Source organism: Pseudochaenichthys georgianus, chromosome 11 (genome assembly GCF_902827115.2).
Source record: "Pseudochaenichthys georgianus chromosome 11, fPseGeo1.2, whole genome shotgun sequence".
NCBI classification, from domain to species: Eukaryota; Metazoa; Chordata; class Actinopteri; order Perciformes; family Channichthyidae; genus Pseudochaenichthys; species Pseudochaenichthys georgianus.
Window position 1 is genome coordinate 11,624,679 of NC_047513.1, and position 19,201 is coordinate 11,643,879.

The window sequence follows — 19,201 nt, forward strand, 5'->3', positions numbered from 1 at the left end:
ATGTAAATGGTTTCGAAAGGCTAAAATCCCAAAGTTCCATCCAAAGGGGGTTTCCCACACACTCCCTCCGCTGCCTGAAATGCCTGTATTGGACTCCTTTGTTTACTTCTGTAACATGATGACATCACTATGTAACACTCGCACTTCTATTGGCTAGTGCTCCTACACATTGAGTGTGATGGCCAAGAGGCGGGACATCTTGAAGTGGTTGACCAATACACAGTAGTCACCATCTTCCTGAGTTTTTTTAAATGTGAAGAATGTGAAGACATGTAATGGGTTATCACAGCAAAATAAATATGTTGTGTTAGGTCCTCGATACAAATCAAAAGAGACTTCTGACTACTGACTTTGAACTCTGTAGTGTACAAATCCTACACAAGAGACATTTTAATTTAACAGAAGGCTATTTGTTCAATGGTATGTCATTTCTGAGTTTATTGTAAAAACAAGAAGCACACTGTTTACAGGAGGAAGTCAATGTTTAAGGCAACATTATTGTGCATGTACATGTTAATATAGACAGTTAGCCATTTGTTAGTTAATATCTTCAACACACTTTTTACATTTATTATTATTTCATGTACGCCATTAGAAAATGTTGTAAGCTGAAAAGAATACAAAATATATATGTTTCCTTCTAACAGATCATTTTCAACAAATACGTTTACATACAGCACAAAGAGAAGAGCAAGGGCTGTTATATATATGTAATATTCTTTAAAAAGTAGAAATACAAGCATACGTCCTAGCACTTACATTTTGGTTTTGTCTAGCAGTGATGAAGAAAATAGTTAAAACAAAAACAGTTTAATTTAAAGTCATACATATACGTTTCTTATATGTTATATATTTCATGTGTGAAAAATCAAAAATTATGGGAAAAAAAATCATACACATATATTGCAGGACATTTTGGCAGAATTTATACAAACATATCAATGTGCTAAAGGCTGTCATGAGGATTGAGTTGTTAATACTGAGCTTTGTATCAGCTTTACACTGTGAGTGAATTAGGAATATTGCAGTGTTCATGTGCACGGCCGAGGTTTATACGTTTTGCTGCTCCTCTCGGCCGTGGTTGATGTCTGTTGCAGATGTGGTGTCGGTCAGTCGTCGTTGTTGCAGTCTGTACACAGAATCTGGTCGCGGTCCGGGAAGAAGCCGGAGCCCACCAGCGACACGGAGCAGCGATAACACTTGAAGCACGGCTGGTGCCACTGCCGCTCCTCAAAAGAAACGTACTTCCCATCTCCAAACCCTGAGAGACACAAATACACCACATGCGCAACTAATGAAGGAATGTTTGACTGGGGGTGGAACATTTAATAACAGCCTTGCACCATGGCGGAAATAACAAAACTGAATTCAAGATAACATCAGAGGTTGGCCAATAAAATAAGAAAGGCGCTTGCCAGTTCTGGCAACCTGCTCGTCCTCATAGCTGTGGTCAAAATATCGATTTAAAGTTTCTCTTAAAGGTCCCATGTCATGCTTTTCTGGTTATTACCCTTGTGTGTTATGAAGGTTGTTCTGCATGTAAACGGTCTTCAGAGTCACAAACCCTCAAAGTCCACCCTGTAGCGAGTACAACTCTAACACAGAGAATACCTGTCTGTGCTGCCCCAGAACGCCTCGTTGGAGATTTCTCTTTTCCATTTGTTTCTTCCGGGAACCAAGTGACGTCATGCGGTTCCCGGAACCAAAATGGACCAATCCGCGGAGCTCCTCACACACCAGGACCTTTAGCGTACATTTTCAACTAACAGGGTTGACTTGCAGACCAATACTCACAGCGTTTATAAACCTTTTTCTTACTCAATATCAAGCCACACTTATTGTTTTTACTTCGGCTGTGAGTGTTTGTGTGTGCTCAGGGTGAGTTTCCCGCTGTACCACTGTATCGCCGACCCGGAAACCACACCAGTAAGCCAGCTCACTGAGCAGCGAGCCTCGCAACGTCCCGACCAATCAGAGCACAGTGGGCTCACAGGGAGCGGGGGGGCAGGAGCTCAGACAAGCCGTGTAGGACAGAGAGTGAATACACATACTATACAGAGATGCTGGATGAGAAACCAATGTGAGTTTGGAAAATTGCATAATATAAATCTACTTTAGAAGACCTCAACAATGGAATTATGATCAGTAGAAATGGCCATGACATGGGACCTTTAAAGCCATCATGTGACGAGTTTGTATGTGATTTACGTTTTTTTTTAAATAGGAAAATTAGACAATCCTGTCAGAACTGGCTCATTATGTGCTTTTATTCAAGGATACGAGTATACAAAGCTTCCTTTGAGCCTTATAGCTAGTTTCAGCTCATTATTCAGCCATCAGGCCGGCAACTTTACTGTTTTGGTTGACTCTCGTAGCTCTCATAGTATTGTTTTTAACCGCATAATGCAGCTGTTTTCGGATAAAGAACTTCTTCAAATCCACTGTATGCTGCTACCTGTTCCTCACCGAACAGCAGACTGATGCAGTTAGCAACTAGCTGGTGAACATTGAGGAGCATTTAGCAGCTGAAGAGATAGATATTTCAATTGGGAGCTGGTGGAGACCAAAACTGAGATAAAAGGGAATCAATGTTGGACTCCAACATGAAGGAAAAATCACTTATTGCATGTTTAAACCTATAAATCAAGTCAAGGTTTTCGCTACTATTTAGGATTAGAATTTGTTCTGAAATATCTATTCATTGTATTTATATTATGTATTTAGTGGAAGAGTCTACCATTTCGAGTGGGATTCAAATTGTCGTCATACACATAAAAGACTCACGGGAAATATGTTATCAAAACTGATCGGAGCTTTACTGCTCCATCTTCTAATGCAGGGTCAACACAGGGTTAACTAACTGCTAACCTGATCATTTCTACTGCTGCCTTTTCACAATAAAAGCTGGCCAAACACAACACAGCATTGATTTTATTGTTTTTTTTCTATTGTTGTGTTATTTCTTTAGACTATAGAGAGAAATCACGCAACACAAAAAGAGGATGAACGCAGATATGCAAAGCGCAGAGAAAGCATTAGAGCCAAGTTTAATCCTGACACACCTTAACGCCTACACCTGTTTGTTGAAGATAATTCATTTGACATTTTGTTGATAGTAGATAGTCGAGACAGACAGGAATCACAGGGAGAATAAAGATAGGAATTGACAAACAACCCCAGACAGACTTGAACCAGGGATACACCTGAATTGTTTTGAGGTCCTGAATTCTCCACTGACCTGTGATGGCCGTGTTGCAGCCGGCACACTTTTTGGCATACAGGCTGCTGAAACACTTGACACAGTACGGACTCTCCCCCTGCGAGGTGAAGGGTTGGCCAGCCAGCGGAGCTTTGCAGCCCGTGCAGAGAAAACACTCTTTGTGCCACACCTCGTCCTTGTAGGTCACCCCTCCCTTAGTCAGAGCCTGCAGGACACAGAAGGAGTCCAATGGGAGAATTTAAGAAACTTATTTTCAGTGACACATTGTTTTTCTACACAAATGGAGATTTCCACCCCATGTTTGTACTGTAATCTGACACGTGTATGGTGAAAAAAACAACTTAATTTGATTAAAATAAATGTTATCAGTCAAAAAAGAATTGTTGTAGCCAGTAGCCTATTTCTTGACATATTGTGGTTTAGTTTCATATTGTAAAAACGCACGCAAACTCTTCAAAAGTGGAGCAATGCCTACTTTAAAATATGAAATCCTAGTTTCATTCCTTTCTCTTATTTATTAAGAACTTACTTTTTCCTTTCTGTATATGCACAAGTAAAAGTCAAAAGAAAGGAAAAAGGAAAATATTGTTTAACCATTACCTATCTAAGTAATTTTGATAATTGATTTATCTTTAAAGTCCTTTTAGAATCATAATTCTCAAACTGCTTCTCAGTAGCTGAGATTTGCAGATGTTCTGTATCTTATAGCTTTGTAAATGAAGTATCTTTAATTTTGGGCTTATGGTCTAAATAACGAATCATTGGAAGTTGTCCTCTTGGTTTCTGGGAAACACACATTGGTGGATTTGATCACATACTGCATGAATCATTGGAAAAGTTCTGTACAGATCGATCAGAATCCTGTTTCACCTTCTTGCAGTGGTTGCACTGAGGAGCCACCCTGCCCTCGTAGCACGGCACACAGTAGTAGTTGTTGTCGTCTGGGATGAAGGCCTCGGCACCGATCGGCTTCTCGCAGCCGTGACACACAAAACAGTCCTCGTGCCACGTGGAGCCGCCGTACTCCAACAGCTTCGACCCTGTCAGTGGAAAAGTAAAAAGGAGCAGATGAGAATGAACATTTACATTTTTGTAAAAGTGTGCTGAAATACTCCCTGACATTTGCATCCTTTGTGTGTGACTTGATTATAAGCTGGAATGAAATCTGATAGCATTTGTCACAATGAGAGAACCAGAAGTGACGGCTCAACCTGTTCTTACACAGCCCTCCTGCACCATACAATTACCTCAGCTTATCTTGCATCAAAACAATCTGACAAGCTGCAACAAAGCAATGCTCTCAAACTGGCCTCCTATTTATTTTCCAGTTTTAACCATTTCATAAGTGGCTGTTTTCTTTGCTTTGAAACACATGCTTCACTGAAGAGGTTTAGAAGTCATGCCTCTGAGTGTTATTTAATCACGGGGCTTGTTACAACCTTTTGGGACCTGAAGTGCAACCCAAAGGAATGACAGTGGGATAAACTTTTAGGAAAACGGAGCTGCATTTAAAGGCATTCCAGGCTGAGCAGAAACTGAAGGAAATCACTGCTGGGTTCAGAAAATAACTGGTGAGTTTTGATATTCCACACTACCCACAGGCCCCTGGTAATTTCAGTCATCCGACACCACTGCTGTACTGATGTCGTCACAGCGGCCAGAGCTGAAAAAAACCATGCTTGGGGATATTTTCAGCAGAGCAAGGAAGCAATCATCCTGTCACATCTTTAGCTGTCACACCCCGGATAACTTGTTCAACTATTTGAGTAATTACTTATGGATGTGTCCCCGAGGAGGTTTGTTAACTTGGTGTTGGAGGAATAAAGAGTCTCTATTGTCGTTACCTGGCATGACTGTCTTGTCGCAGGACACACACTTGGAGGAGAACTCGCTGCAGTAGCAGTCGCTGCACACCAGCGCGGCCTCCTGCCTCGTGAAGGGCTCGTCTGCCAGAGAGCGGTCGCAGCGGAAACAGCGGAAACAGTGAGAGTGGTAATGTCTGTCCTCATAGAAGAGCTCCTGGAAGAAGAGGGAAGTGAAACTGAGCAACCTGTAAAACCAGTCAGGTTAAAAATGGCCCCATAATACAAAAATGTTAAAGGATTTGAATTAAATCAGTTTTTTGCCCAATTATGTAGGGGACAGTTCATTTTTAAAATGCCTTACAGTTGAAACCTTGTTTGCCAAACCAAAAAATCCAGGGTAAAAAAAATGCAATTATAAAACTACATGATATGTGATTAGAATGGAGATCACAAAATGAATCATACACATTCAGCAGACTGGATAAAACAAAGAAGAATCACAAGATTATATCAATCAAAACAGAAGTTTAAAAAATAAATAATAGTTAATCTAATTAATTGGTTTTGATTGTCAAGTAATGTAAAAAAAAAGAAACGTGTATTAAAGCAGCTCCAGAGCAACACTAGGAATATTGAGAAAGACTACACTGTAGGTAGCTTTTAAAATAAGACGTAGCAAGTGTTTTTTTATTCTAATTAATAAAAGTTGTAATCTGAAGAAGTAAAATGCTTGCTTGCTCAATCAAATACTCCTTTGCTATACACACAAAAAAGTTTGCTAAACAATCTCTTCATCCATCTAGTAGGACATGGTAGTGAAGTCAGATATTGAGAGAAGGATTATTGTGTGACATTTGTTGATAACACAACAAATATAAATGAATCTTTTCACTGTCAAAATATGAGAAATCAGACATTTAACCTTAAACTCTAGGTTAATAAAAAATAATTTATATGTTATGGTTCCTCACACCTTGATTCATTGTTTGCTGCATAGAGGTCAGGGGTCACGGTCAACAACAGGACTAAGTTACTTGTGTTTTGGATGTTTGCCCACATGAGTTCAACCCTAAAGATTATTTATTTCCACAACACCCTGCTGTGAATAGTAGAGTATGAGAAAAAGCATTGGAGAAGTTTTTTTGTGCATTCTCTATTCTTCATTGTTAGTTATACTCAGAATAACACCGTTTTATTTCTTTAATCCAACAGCTGCATGCGTTCCAGTTCATCTACAGTTCAGGCGAGCTCTGTGATGAATGGCTCCACTGAACGGTGGGTGAAAAACTTATTTTTGAGGCGTGGAGTTTCACAGTAAGAGAAACAACTAAAGCAGGAGGACGACGGATGGTGAAGGGTGAATGTTGTTGTGTCTTGTGTTTAGGAGGAACGGCCAAAGAAAGCAGAAGTTTAATTTACTGCCGGTCCCTCGCAGGGAGCATATCATTCACAGAACACTGATGGCCTCATGCAGGCTGTGGGTGTTTCCTACAAGACAGTGTTTCTCATGTGTTTCTCATTTTCACAATCTCAAAACAGATTATGGATAATTTGATGTTCTGGAAGTAGAGATATGTTTTCCAGGAACTACAGTAGTTCATTATAACTACATTAGAACATTCATCATAATGCAATCAGATATCAGTGTACTCAGATGATTAACCTCTGTACTAGATTCAACAATACAATGTAAAAAAAAAACCTAGGGCTCTGGGGAAACTGTGATTGTAATTTTTAACTGTTTTTAAATGTTTAATAAACCTAATGATTAACAGATAATTAAGAAAATTACCATTAGATTTATCATAAAGGAAAAAAAAACTGTTATTTGCTAATTTATAAAATCATCTCATAGATTGCATTCAAGTCTTAATGTAAGCTAAGTAGAAGTATAAGTATAAGAAAAAAGAAGTAAGTGAGTAAGAGCCATTGAGTAAATGTACATAGTTACTTTCCGTTAGCACTAGAGCTTACCTTGGCATTATGTCCGATGACTTCTTTACACTCCTGGCAGGTTTTGGCATACAGGCGGTCATAGCAGGGGATGCAGTGGGGCTTCTCCTCCACCTGGATGTATTTTCGCCCGCACAGGGACTCATTGCATGTTTTGCAGTCGAAACGGTCGCTCATGATGTTTTTCTTCTGTCTGAGAGAATGCACAGACACAGTTTAGTATTTCATATCAGCAAGAAGACAGCGCAGGAAGGAGGAGGAGAAGGGAGATTAGTAAAACAGAGAGAAAGCAGGGAGAAGGGAGGCAGACAGTTTTTGGATATACAGCTGCAAAGTAAGACCAACAGGAGAGACAGAAATGGGAGTAAAAGAACACACCTTTTAAAGAGATACAAAGTGCTCAAAGACACTTTTTACACAACTTAAAGATATCCTAGAATGTTTAGCACGCTTAAATGCATCCACTATTTATTTTGAAAATGAACTGGAGGGGACCAAGCATTGAACCCTGTGGGACGCCTCGACCTGGGCAGACTATGAGACAATGGGCCCCTGGGCACAGACATGCAAAAGGCCCCACTTCTTCTCCTAAATATACAAGGGCACACATACTTTAGAATGATTTAGCCTCCTTTTGCTATTGCTTGTAACTCTCTGTGGTCATCTCTCTGTGGCATTGTGTCTTTTTGTGGTTGTCCTTTTTTATTTGTTTTGTTCCTATGATGTTGTTCTTTGTCAGTGGTTGCTTTGCCACTTTTTGAATTTGTTTGTAGGCATTTTGAGACTCTGGATAGTTGTTTTGTGTCACTTTGTTGATGTTTTGCCCTGTTTAAAAGCTGCAATGAGTTTCTTTGTGGTCTCTTAGTGTCTTTGAATATGTTTTGTATCTATTTGTTTTGGTCTGGTGATTGTCTTTTGTCTTTTGTCTCCTTGAGGGACATATTGAAGGTAAATGCCAGGGGGGTATGTGCATGGCAACCTCAGCACAACAATTTCCCTTTGGTTAAATAAAGTTCCTATCTTGTAGAAAGGTGTAGTCGATGGTGTTCAAAGCAACAGAGGGGTTGCAGAGGTTACACATTTTCAAATGACCAGAGTCTAAGAGGAGGAGGTTGTTGGAGACTTTCTAATAAGTGTCGAATCTCATTTAGATTAACATTTAACTTGTACGAAATGGAGATACCCTACCAAAAGACATTGTACTGCAGTTAACCGTTAAACATTGCAAGCAGAGAAAGGCTGAACGAACCATCTAACACAGAGTAAATGTATTGTAAATCAGTAATGTAATTAATTATATAACTGCTTCTCCTGTTTGATCACGAGTACCCACTAACAAGTCAAAGTTAATAATGTCTGCTTCTCCCTCCCCCCCACTCTTGAACGAAACCCCCTGTGGTGGTTTGGCGTTGAGAAAGAGAAACCAAACAATATTAATTGTTAGGAGCTGAACTGAAACAGCCTTCTCTATTTCAATGGCTCTCTCGAGGGCTTTTTCATCTTTTTTGGCCTGTATTTAATGGGCTCCTTTGTCTAGTTTATACTTTTTTCTAACAAATTCAGAACTTTCTCTTGTGTTCTGTAACAAAATGCCATGCTTGTAATGCTGTTGGAATGTTTCATTGCTGCGACTTAGTAATTACTCTGATCCAGACAATATACTGTGTATTCTATGACAGCTGTGAACATTTCATATCACTTTCACACGACATAGTACTCTAAATATTGTACTTCTTTATTGAATAAAAAAAGATTTAATTGGACCTCAGTTGCTCGTAAAATATTTGAATAGGAGTAAATTACATCCTAAATCCCATTTGCCTCATTATGGAGCCTTTTATGATAGCTCTTGATGCTTGCCTGGGTTTATGAGACTAAACACATTGCCAATAAATAAAGATGATTGATCTCCGAAAATTACCTCAATTTAACTCCAAGCAGATCAAAAGCCAGGGAGAAACAGGGTAAGATGGAAAATAAAGTCTATAATATATGATAGGATAATGAAAATAATCATAATACAGTCATTGTAATGCTTTAAAAAAAAAAAAAAAACCTTAATGACAAGTTTCGATGCACAGCTTAAATACATTGAGTCTCGAAGCATCAGTTTAAGGCGCCCTTTTTGAATAAATCATTTAATCCAGAGCTTGTTAAGCAGAGGAAGGACAGGTGGAAATATGTCTGGGAACACTGACAATAACACCATTATGACTGCACACAGTGAGGCATTAGCATGTACAGTATGTATGTGACCCCATGTTCTGCAGCAGCCAAGGGAAATGAGCAAGGAAATGAAGTGTGGGAGGTTAAAATACCCTCCTGTGGAACAGTTAAGACAGGCCAGACATGACTCAGAGAGATATATACAGTGTGGATGAAGATTATGGATACGGTCTCTAAGTTTGGGAATATATTCATGGTCCGGACCATTAAATCTGGAATATTCACAAAGGCAGACACTTGAATATATTTTACTTGGAAACAGTAATTGTTTATAATTTCTCCCCCTATTTTAGTCATAGCATGACTTTGACATGTTTTTATAATGTCAGAAAAGAGGAGGTGTGTTCAACAATGTACAGCTGAGAAGCCGTGTGGCTTTGAAAAATCCCTGAAGGGATTGAGGAATGATCCGATACCCCCGCCCCCCCCCCACCCATCCTAGCTCCCTCTGGAAGACGTCAGTGAAACGATGAGACGACCCAGACCACAGTGTAACCCAATGACGACCACTGTACACACAAATACACATTTTCTAGTGCTGCTACGAAGCTGGTAAGAATTAAAGGTCACTCGTTTTCCAGATCCAGACATTAATCGTTACTGTGCCTCATGATAGCTAACCAGAGGTGGAAAGTAACTAATTAAATGTACTCAAGTACTGGACTTATTTAAAATGTTGAGGTTCGGGTTTGACTGTTGGTCTCATTAAACAAAAAGTGTGAAAGTTTCACTTTAAGTAATCTTGACACCATTTATTAATATTTTAGGTATTCTTACAAACCAAACTTATCAATTATTGAGGTAAAAAATTCTCCTATTAATCCATAATGAAAATAATTGTTAGTTAAAAGTTCAACATGAGCTCCACCTTAAATGCCGCTCTTACATTCATTAATAGGTAATAATAATCTAAAGGTATAATTGGTTAAACAGTCACAGGGGTAACATTTTCAATGTACATTTTGATATTAGCACGTTTCCTCAAGGATCTAAATTCTCCATGCACCACTGACATTAACCTCCAAGTATTTGCATCTGGTCTGCTTAGGAGTCACCGTGTAAGTGCAGTTTACATTCCTCATGTCTGTCGGCTATCAAACATTTTGTTTCTAATAACCAATGATGCAGCATTTTCGGATAAACATAAAAAGATAAACATGGCCTGCTCTCGCTCATGTCCTACAGTCGATGCCAGAATCAGAAACATAGCCTGTTAGGAGACTTTTTCTCTCATTGCAATGTTAGCACGACACAGAGGACATCCCTCCTGCATCCCTCCTCTCTGCAGATAACAACGCTGCTTCCTCTTGCAGGGCATCAAGCTGGGTCAACAAAACAAATTGGACCAAACCAAACTGAGAGAAAACCCCACAACCTCTGTCTGTTTTCTGTCCGATTTCTGTCTGGATGAGGAAATCAGTCTGACTTCCCTCCTAAATTGTCTAAAGAGGTTTGGGCTTCTATTCTCGTCCGCCCATGTCTACATTGAATGCAGTGATAGAACAATGGCTTCACTTCCGGACATAGTCTTCCCAGTGTTGAGCTTGCTGTTTCTCTTCCTGAGCCAGAACATCTGCGAACACATTTGTGGTTTTCAGCTGTTTTTTTCCCCATCAAATTCTCCTTTAGCCGTCCAATAGACATAACAGCATCTCTTTACAATCCATTACTGTTCAAACAAGTATGTTATGGTTCCTATAGGACAGTCCAATATAACTTTATAGTCAGCTATAAAAAAGGCAAATATGCTAAGAATCACACTATAGGAACATTTGGGTGAGAAAGTGAGCATTTATCATGATGCAGCGTTAGCTCTTTACAAATCCCCAAAATGCCCATTAAAACTGACTTTTTAAAACATTTCGGTTTAGTCCAATACACATGTTTTTCTACATTTCTGTCCATTAAGGGATTAAAGTTGTTATTGTGTGAGTTTGGTGTTTACCAAGGTTTAGTCTGGATTGACCAAAGTCACACAATAACACAAACAAATGACTATTATCTCAGGTGTTATGCGAGGAAAATACATTTTTCAATTGAGTCTGGTGGCTTAGATACCAGTTTCAGTTCCCCTTCAGAAATTACTCTGGAACTGCAAGGTAAAGCAATGGAAATATAAAAAAAAAAAACATACACTCAAACTGATATCGATTTGTTTTTGCTATGGCCTTTTTCAATAGGTTTGGTTGACTTCTCTGTCCACAGCAGTTCATTTCTTTGCTTTTATGGATGAGTGCCAACCATAATCTACTGCAGGTTAAAGATATGGACAAGAACCTCATATAACCCGCCCTCAAACGATCCAAACTATCCCTTTAAGGTCATAATTGACATCAAATGAACATCTGCTAAGAGTCTGCTTATCTTCACACCCTCCAGACTGTGTGATATTAATAGTCTGAAACAGTGACTCACATGCAAACAGCTCTTTGTTAAGGAGGTTTTCACTTTGCTCTACAGGTGTCCTCTTGAATCACACCCAAGAATACTTGTCGCCCCTGTTCTCCTTCTCAACACGGGACATTAAAGTAAACACTCCATCCTACCTAAGTACTCGCTCTTTAGTTGCACGGCAGCTGAAACTATTTAAGCCCACAATTCATCTTGATGAGTGGACATGTTGAATTCTCCTCCTGATTCACTGTCTGTCCCGCTGAGAGATTTATAAGAGCATCTTTGGCTCTGAGCGCTTTGTAGTGGCAGCCAAATGGCAACTGTCTCCCAGGCCTCCTGTCTCATGTCCCTTCATGGCTCGCTGCTGTTGTTTCACTCCTCAACAACCCGGACACTTTCTTACGACCGGAGCCAGAAAACACTGCTGTTCCTGGTGCTGGGTGTTAGTGTTTATTTTTCCCTGGAGGAATTTGGGCTTCATGTCTGAGGTTTACAAACCAGATTATTCCGTGTCACACGTAATAAAATCCAGTGGAACAAAAAATGAAGGTAAGCGGTAAACCTGTCAGAGCCACAAAATACGAATTCACGCGCGATAAAGCAGGTTCAATGCCTTTTTTGGAAACATAAAAATGTCCTGTACCTCCTCCTGTCCTTTTTAAATGTATTATTTAAGTAACAATCATAGTTTTCTCATTTTAATATTGCAGCAAGAAAAGTTATGAGATTTTTTGGTCAGTTTAAACAGGATGGTGGCTTACAACGTGTGTTGCTATAGTGGCATGGCTCTGGAAATGCCAGTGAAACTTTGATCTTCTGAAATACATCATCAACAATTGTATGTATTATCATGTCATTTTGTATAGACATTAACGGTCCCAACACAACGTTTACTAATGAGTTTGGTGATTCTCATACTGCTATTATAGTGCCACCATGAGAAAGAGAACGTGGGTTTGAGTGAAATATCTCAACATGGATTGGTTCCTATTTGGGTAATGCTAACATTAGCTAATAAAACACAAAGTAAAGCTGAGATTGATGGGGTGTCTGTCTACCTGTGGAATATTCAACTGACATGACATGATTTAGAAGCCAAGCAAAGTTATTATAATATAAAGATTTACATTTGACAATCAATTCCAGAGTAAAAACAAACACATGACCTTAAAGGAACTGCCTACAGAGCTTTAGCTGTACTTTAAGTACTTGTGTCACATTAAGGGCAATCAGATACAAGCTGCATACTTCCTTGTTTATTTAAATTGATTGTATTAGAGAGAATAATCAGGTTTTATTCAGATTTGTAGGCTTTTCAGGCATGTTGACTGAACATAGTGAACTAGTGGTTTGTTTAAATTTCTGCGGTTCTTTTGAGAAAGTCAGAGACATTATCGCATTGTCATAAATACTTTCTGTAATACCACTCAGAAGCTGAATGATTTCCTATTATGTTGCCCATAAACTATAAGTGTAGCCTTACGGGGCTTCTAGCATGACTGTAGACTTAGTTTTGCTTTTTCAATGCTTTAACTAACAATCATTGCTTTCTCTTTAAATGTAATACCCATTAAATAACCCACACCTAGTGAGCATTCAGTCAAAAACAGGAAAGCGTGTAACAAATTTGCCTTTTAATTACCACCCCACTTTCACTGTTTATTCCCTTCTGAAATGGATTAGGGTACTTTAACGGCCTCTGGAGCTCAGAACTGTCCTCACATTGTGCGACTCCCAGGGTTGCATAACCTGGATTTGGGGAGGTGAATGAGAATATTGACAGTCGCACAATACTGTATGGAAAACGACAACAACAGTTGAGCCCTGCAGCGTTGGAGGGAAAGTGACACCCTCACGGTTGCAGCTATAAACTGATACAGAAAAAAACGAAAAAAAACAAGACTGGTCCCTTGTGGCTGTCAGATGACTGCGCTCCCTTTCATCACCAGAACAAAGACGCTCACTGTGGTGCGGTTCCTACAGATCACAAAGCTAATTTCTGCTGCACGCACGCAAATCAACAAGAAAACACATTGAACATCTTGATGTCTCTGATTACAGATCTCATCAGGATGGATTGCTTGTTGTAAACAATGACGTACTCCGAGATGCTGTGTCGGCAGATGTGCAACATTATTTTGGTTCCTGCTACATGAAAAAGTGCCTCCTTATAAGGGCAAGTTAAGATTCAACTGTTTACCAATGCTTCATTTTATCATGATCATATCACCAATTATCTGTTCAGAAAACGTATTACACACCTGTCATATTAAGACAATGACATAGGGAATAAATTGCTTTTAGAAATAGGGTTTTATAAAACTTCCTGCAAATCACATGTTCTTTTTCAGCTTCACACGCATACAAATCAACAAAAAGACCATTGTTGTCTCGAATAAAAATCTCCTCAGGCTGAATTCTTCTTAAACACTGAGATTGTGAGATCAACAAACTCTTATCTTCATTAGATGTAAATTAATATCATATTTTTAAAGGAATATGTTCTCACACTTTAACTATAATCTGATATGTTTTATTAGATACTAATGGCACATAAGGTGTAACATTAAGCCTATGAAATGATGGGATAAAGCACCTTTAATATATACATTTGTCACACAGTATAAATGAGTACGCGCAATATCCAGTTAATGCATAAACAGGTTGAAAGGTTCAACAGGTTTAAAGAGGTGTCTGGTGTTTTATGAGTCTCCTGCTGGCTGTTTGTTTATCCTGTGACACAATGTGGGCAGCAGCTGCAGCTTCACCTCTTTGCTGTCCCCAGAACTCACAAACACATCTCAGTCAGACAACAAGTAAACAAGTCACCACCGTGCAAATCACACAATGACCTGATGCTGATTCCTATGGGATGGGGATGCTAGTTGACTACTGAGAGACAACAATGGGGGGGGCAAATGTAGCTTGTGTAACTTTTCTCAGATGTCTTATTAAATACTACATAGTTTAAGTTCCTCCAACCCTCGAAAATGCTTTTTTTAATGGCTCTATAAAGGTTTTCTTGGAAAGACATTTTTAAAATGGGGCGAACTTAAGCTAAATACGAATGTCCTTTAGAGAAAATCACCATCTAAGGTCACCTAAACATTCATTTATTGTTCAATCTTTCTTTTTCACAGTTGTTTTCGAATGGAAAAACATTACAAATCTTACAGTTTCATTTGGTTGCTAGCACTGAGCTTTGTGCAACACCGCAAACCCGATCTGCAGAATAATACTTATTTTCGTTTTTAAATCTGAAGGAAAAGCTAGAAAACATGCAGAAAGATTTGTTTGGTTTCCGGATTCAAGAGGACATGTTCTCATTCAATTTGTCCTTTAATGTCTCTGCATGATCAGCTGACCTGTCAAGGAAGTGTTCCTGAACTGAACACTCTTCCATTTCCTCCGTTTAGAATACCAAACGACTTTATTCTCTTCAGGATTTCTATGGGAATGACATAGTAATAATAACAGATAAGGTTTGAGAAGTTAACATGATTTTATGGACAATTTGGGAATCAATTGGTCAAACTTCAACCCGACCTGGTGCTAGAAGGAAAGTCCAGGATCAAAAGGGTTCATCCTCTGGGGACATGCATGTGTGTATAATGTTTCCCATCAATGGAACCAATACTAGTGTCTAAAAATACATGTGAAACGTCTGAATCTTTCTCCGGATGACGAAAGAGCAAAAGTAGAAATAAAGATTAAAAAGATTATAATCAAGTACGTCCGCGGAGTCTCTTAAAATCAGGTTCCTTCATTGAAGTTACTTTGGCAGCGTAGTTGTTGCCCTTGGATGTTACCCGCAGGCGAACGTTGACCTATGCAAATAAACAGTTGGCCTGATCTTAAAATACTGACATCTATCTTCCAAAACAAACACACAAGTAAACATATTTTCCCATCGACTGCCAGCTGGCATTAGACGGTTAAAGTGCTGGGTGTTAATGGTAACAGACCTTTGTTTTCTGAGAGAATGGCCGGCTGTCTCTGTTTCATGTCTGCTGCTCAAGGCTTTATTTGAGTACAGGAAGGTAGAGCGTTGGTTTTGATACATTGAGTAATTGTTATAAATATCAGCAAGAAAAAGCAAAAACTGCTGGGTTTTCCTCCAGAATTAAATACAGACTAACAATTGTAGCATTGAGCAACAAAGGCTCAAGTTTAAAATAGACATTTTCTCCAAACTAAAGTTGAGAATGTTAAGTTAAGGAGTTTTTCTCTGACTAAAAAGGTAGTTATACATTTGAGGAAATGAGCTAAGCTAATTTAGCTATCTTGGCTATCTCTAGCTGCCGTTTAGCTTAGCTTAGCATGCCAACTGGAAGCAGGGGGAAATAGCTAGCCTGGATCTATCGAAAGGTAACAAACTCCACCTAATAGTAGGCTACCTCTAACTCCCATTGAATAACATATCTTGTTTCTTCAACACAAAATCAGAAATACAATTTTTTGTTTTAGACATGGTCGAGGAGATCTGAAAAGTCAATGCTCATGGCTGTTGTTTGCCAAAAAAAACGGTTTAATGATGTAGCTATAACACCACAAATTATTATTTATAGATTTCGTAGCGTGTAGCCTACCAATGAAACCAATTTTTCGACTATGGCTATATTTTTGCCTTGCTTTATATGGTTATGCTAAGCTAAGGTAATCACCTCCATAGCTTCAGTGTCATAGGCCAGTGTTTCTCAAACTTTTTCAAACCAAGGACCACTTAACCAATAAAAAAAAACTCTCGCGGACCACCTAACTCCACAAATATCCCAAATCACATTTTTCTTCTAGAACAGATTACAAATCGCCTGAAAATGGTACAAACAAGTGCCAACATGTGTGATGAAGTTGTTGCTGGGCTATATCATGCAATTGAAAGTGAAACTTAAGCTCGCTCCATTGCGGAGATATTTCTGCAAAACTCAAATGTATTTATTTATTTCAAATGTGAAATTTTACCAATACACTCACGGACCACTCGGGGGTGCTCACGGACCACCAGTGGTCCGCGGACCACACTTTGAGAAGCACTGTCATAGGCTACGTTATGCTCTATTTCTTGGAAATATTTTAACTTACAAAGTCTATCAAATAGACCCCCTGAAACTGCAATCTTTCTATTTCAAACTTTTTATAGTTTCTTGAAACTATGCACTTGTTTGTTTCAACTTTTCTCATGCTGTGCAGCAGAAATGGGAAATGGAAAATACATGAATGTGTGAGTAAGACTGACTCATGATTTTATTTTACGACTGTCAGTGTCTTTGACAATCCAGAAATCCTCTCTGTTTTATTTCTGTCTGGTTCGTCTCCAGTGATTGTACACGGGCACAACCTTCTTCACCCATGGCAAGACTCTCAGAGGAACTGTGGTTTGACTGTGGTCAAAACGTGGCAAACTCTTGTGGTAGAGAATAAGAAGTAAAAAAAAAAAAGAAGCATTTTTTCTTCCGGCCTCTGTTTTCTAAAAAAATACAAGAGTATCTGGAGAGCTGCATCGTTTCAATGAATGTATTAATCTCACCCAAATGGATTACAACATGATGGCGGTGTGTATGGGGATGGTGTGCAGTGGTGGAAACTATGAGCGGCCTAGGAGGAGGAGGGGGGATGGGGGGTAGCTGAGTCTCCAGAAGAAATGTGTAATCTGAAGGAAACATGACATAACTAACTCAACAAAGCTGAATGACTTGTTAATAAGCCTTCAAATAAATTCAATAAAATAATTGCATGATAAAAGCGTTCTCATGTCGTCTTCCTCCAAGCCAATTCTAGGAACATTAAATGAAAAGGGATTGTTTCCTCAAAAGGTCTCCTTGTTCTTCTCCTCAAATCCTACTTGAAAAAAACTCGACAGGGGGCCACAGCACTTATTCATAGTATCAGTTACTCACTTTGGACCCCGTTCAGGCCCCCAACCCCCAATAACATCCACTGTTTCCTCCCGCTAAAGAAGGAACATCCTTTCTGGTCCATCCTGGGAGTGGGGGTCAAATATTTGACTTGGAAATATGCACTTTTCACTAAGTCACCCTTTATAATGCCTTTATCGCTGATACATATTTCACTTTATTAATAAGTCCAACTTTTGGGTTGCCCATTTCTCAAGAATCCCACTGGTTTTGGCAGGTGTTATACATTATAGTGATATACATGTTTGAGATTCTCAGTTTTTAATTTGCAATCAAACCTGCAGTTATACATGCTCTTAACTTTTCAATACATAGATTTTATTTAAATTATTTCTAAATCTGCAATGATTGGTCGATCTACAGAAAAACAACGACCAACCCTTTGAAAACCGATTAAACATCAACTTTTGAAGCAATATTGTCAGAAAATTCAGTTTGAAGCCCCTATACTCACACTTGCAGGAACTTTCCTATTTTAACTGGGAAGGACGTTTTTCACAATTTCTGAAATTGTACAGACTGATTGATCAATCGATTAATCGAGAAACAAATCGGCAGATTAATTGATAAAGCGTAAGGTTATGCTCTGGATCACTTTAATAAGAAAATAAGTGGTAACATAATTCTCTAACCAGGAAGTCTTAACAACCTGTTAGCTAAAGTTCATGAGTTATGACCAAAGCATTAATTTATAAACATCCATTTAGAAAGAGAGAGGTGCACAATGTATGTTAATCATAGTCTCACTGTGTTTAACTGAACAGAAACAGGTGAAGTGAGCATGTTAGTTCTTCAGTTAGCAGACTTTAAGTCTTTATGAGTGCACCATAAATCACCACAACACGCTTTAAATGCACTTATCATCTACTGTTTCACTCACAAAGCACCCCTCTAAATCCCCTGAGCGTACCTCTGTGTGCCCGGTGCTCTGGAGATGCTCTCAGGAGTCTCTGCAGGATCGTGTCTGCTCCTGGTGCTCTGCTGGATAAAATGATAGATAATTAAATCCTCCGAGAAACTCCTGCGCGCTGCGGGCTCTCCACTGACTGAAGCATCTGCTGCGTAAAAAGGAAACCATTCCCTAAACTCCGCCCTCCCTCCCTCCCTCTCTCTCACCTTGTGGGAGTTCAACCTCAGAGAAGGTACACTTATTGTGTTTTCTTTGGATGTCATTGAATATTTTAAATACAGAGTAAAAATGTGGCAGCCAGCTGCTGACGTAAACCACGTTATTATCTCTAAATGGAAAACATCTTATAGTAACCTATGAGCTATTTATTGTGCTCTACAGCAGTTTGATCACATGAATTCAGTAAAAGTCATCTGAGGACTAAGTCCAACATCAATATATAAAATATTGCTTCCAAAATATTTTTAAAATAGTTTCCTTCACTTTTCTTACACTTAACTACACACTGTGAAGACCACTGAGACCACTGAGACAAATGTAACATTTGTGATATTGGGCTATATAAATAAACATTGATTGATTGATTGATTGATTGATTGATTGATTGATTGATTGATTGATTGATTAACTTTACCCCCTTGCATTTCTGCAGTTAGCAGTAGCATACACTTAACAAATGGTTTAATTTAAGTTTAACATAGTTCATATGAGAACATTATGTTGTGTTTATTTGTGTATTATTTTAATCAAATAGCTTAACCTTATATGTATTATATAC

At 38.8% G+C, this 19,201-nt stretch overlaps 1 protein-coding gene across 1 annotated transcript; it reads right to left on the bottom strand.

Moving 5' to 3' along the window:
* Window positions 1-409: 409 nt before the first annotated feature.
* LOC117455646 (four and a half LIM domains protein 3-like) lies at window positions 410-18,505 on the bottom strand. The gene is made up of 6 exons (XM_034095230.2): window positions 18,424-18,505; window positions 7,000-7,171; window positions 5,065-5,239; window positions 4,091-4,260; window positions 3,239-3,425; window positions 410-1,261 (listed from the first exon to the last, which is right to left on the bottom strand). The coding sequence occupies exons 2-6, from the start codon at window positions 7,153-7,155 to the stop codon at window positions 1,110-1,112; spliced, it is 840 nt and encodes a 279-aa protein (XP_033951121.1). The 5' UTR covers window positions 7,156-7,171; window positions 18,424-18,505; the 3' UTR covers window positions 410-1,109.
* Between the last annotated feature and the right edge of the window lie 696 nt (window positions 18,506-19,201).

Excerpts from the sequence above, each read along its gene's own strand:
- LOC117455646 (XM_034095230.2), bottom strand. The coding sequence starts at position 7,155 with ATGAGCGACCGTTTCGACTGCAAAACATGCAATGAGTCCCTGTGCGGG. Across the intron at positions 5,240-6,999 it reads TCATCGGACATAATGCCAAG|GAGCTCTTCTATGAGGACAG; the intron begins GTAAGCTCTAGT and ends CTCTTCTTCCAG. Across the intron at positions 3,426-4,090 it reads AGTGCAACCACTGCAAGAAG|GCTCTGACTAAGGGAGGGGT; the intron begins GTGAAACAGGAT and ends TGTGTCCTGCAG.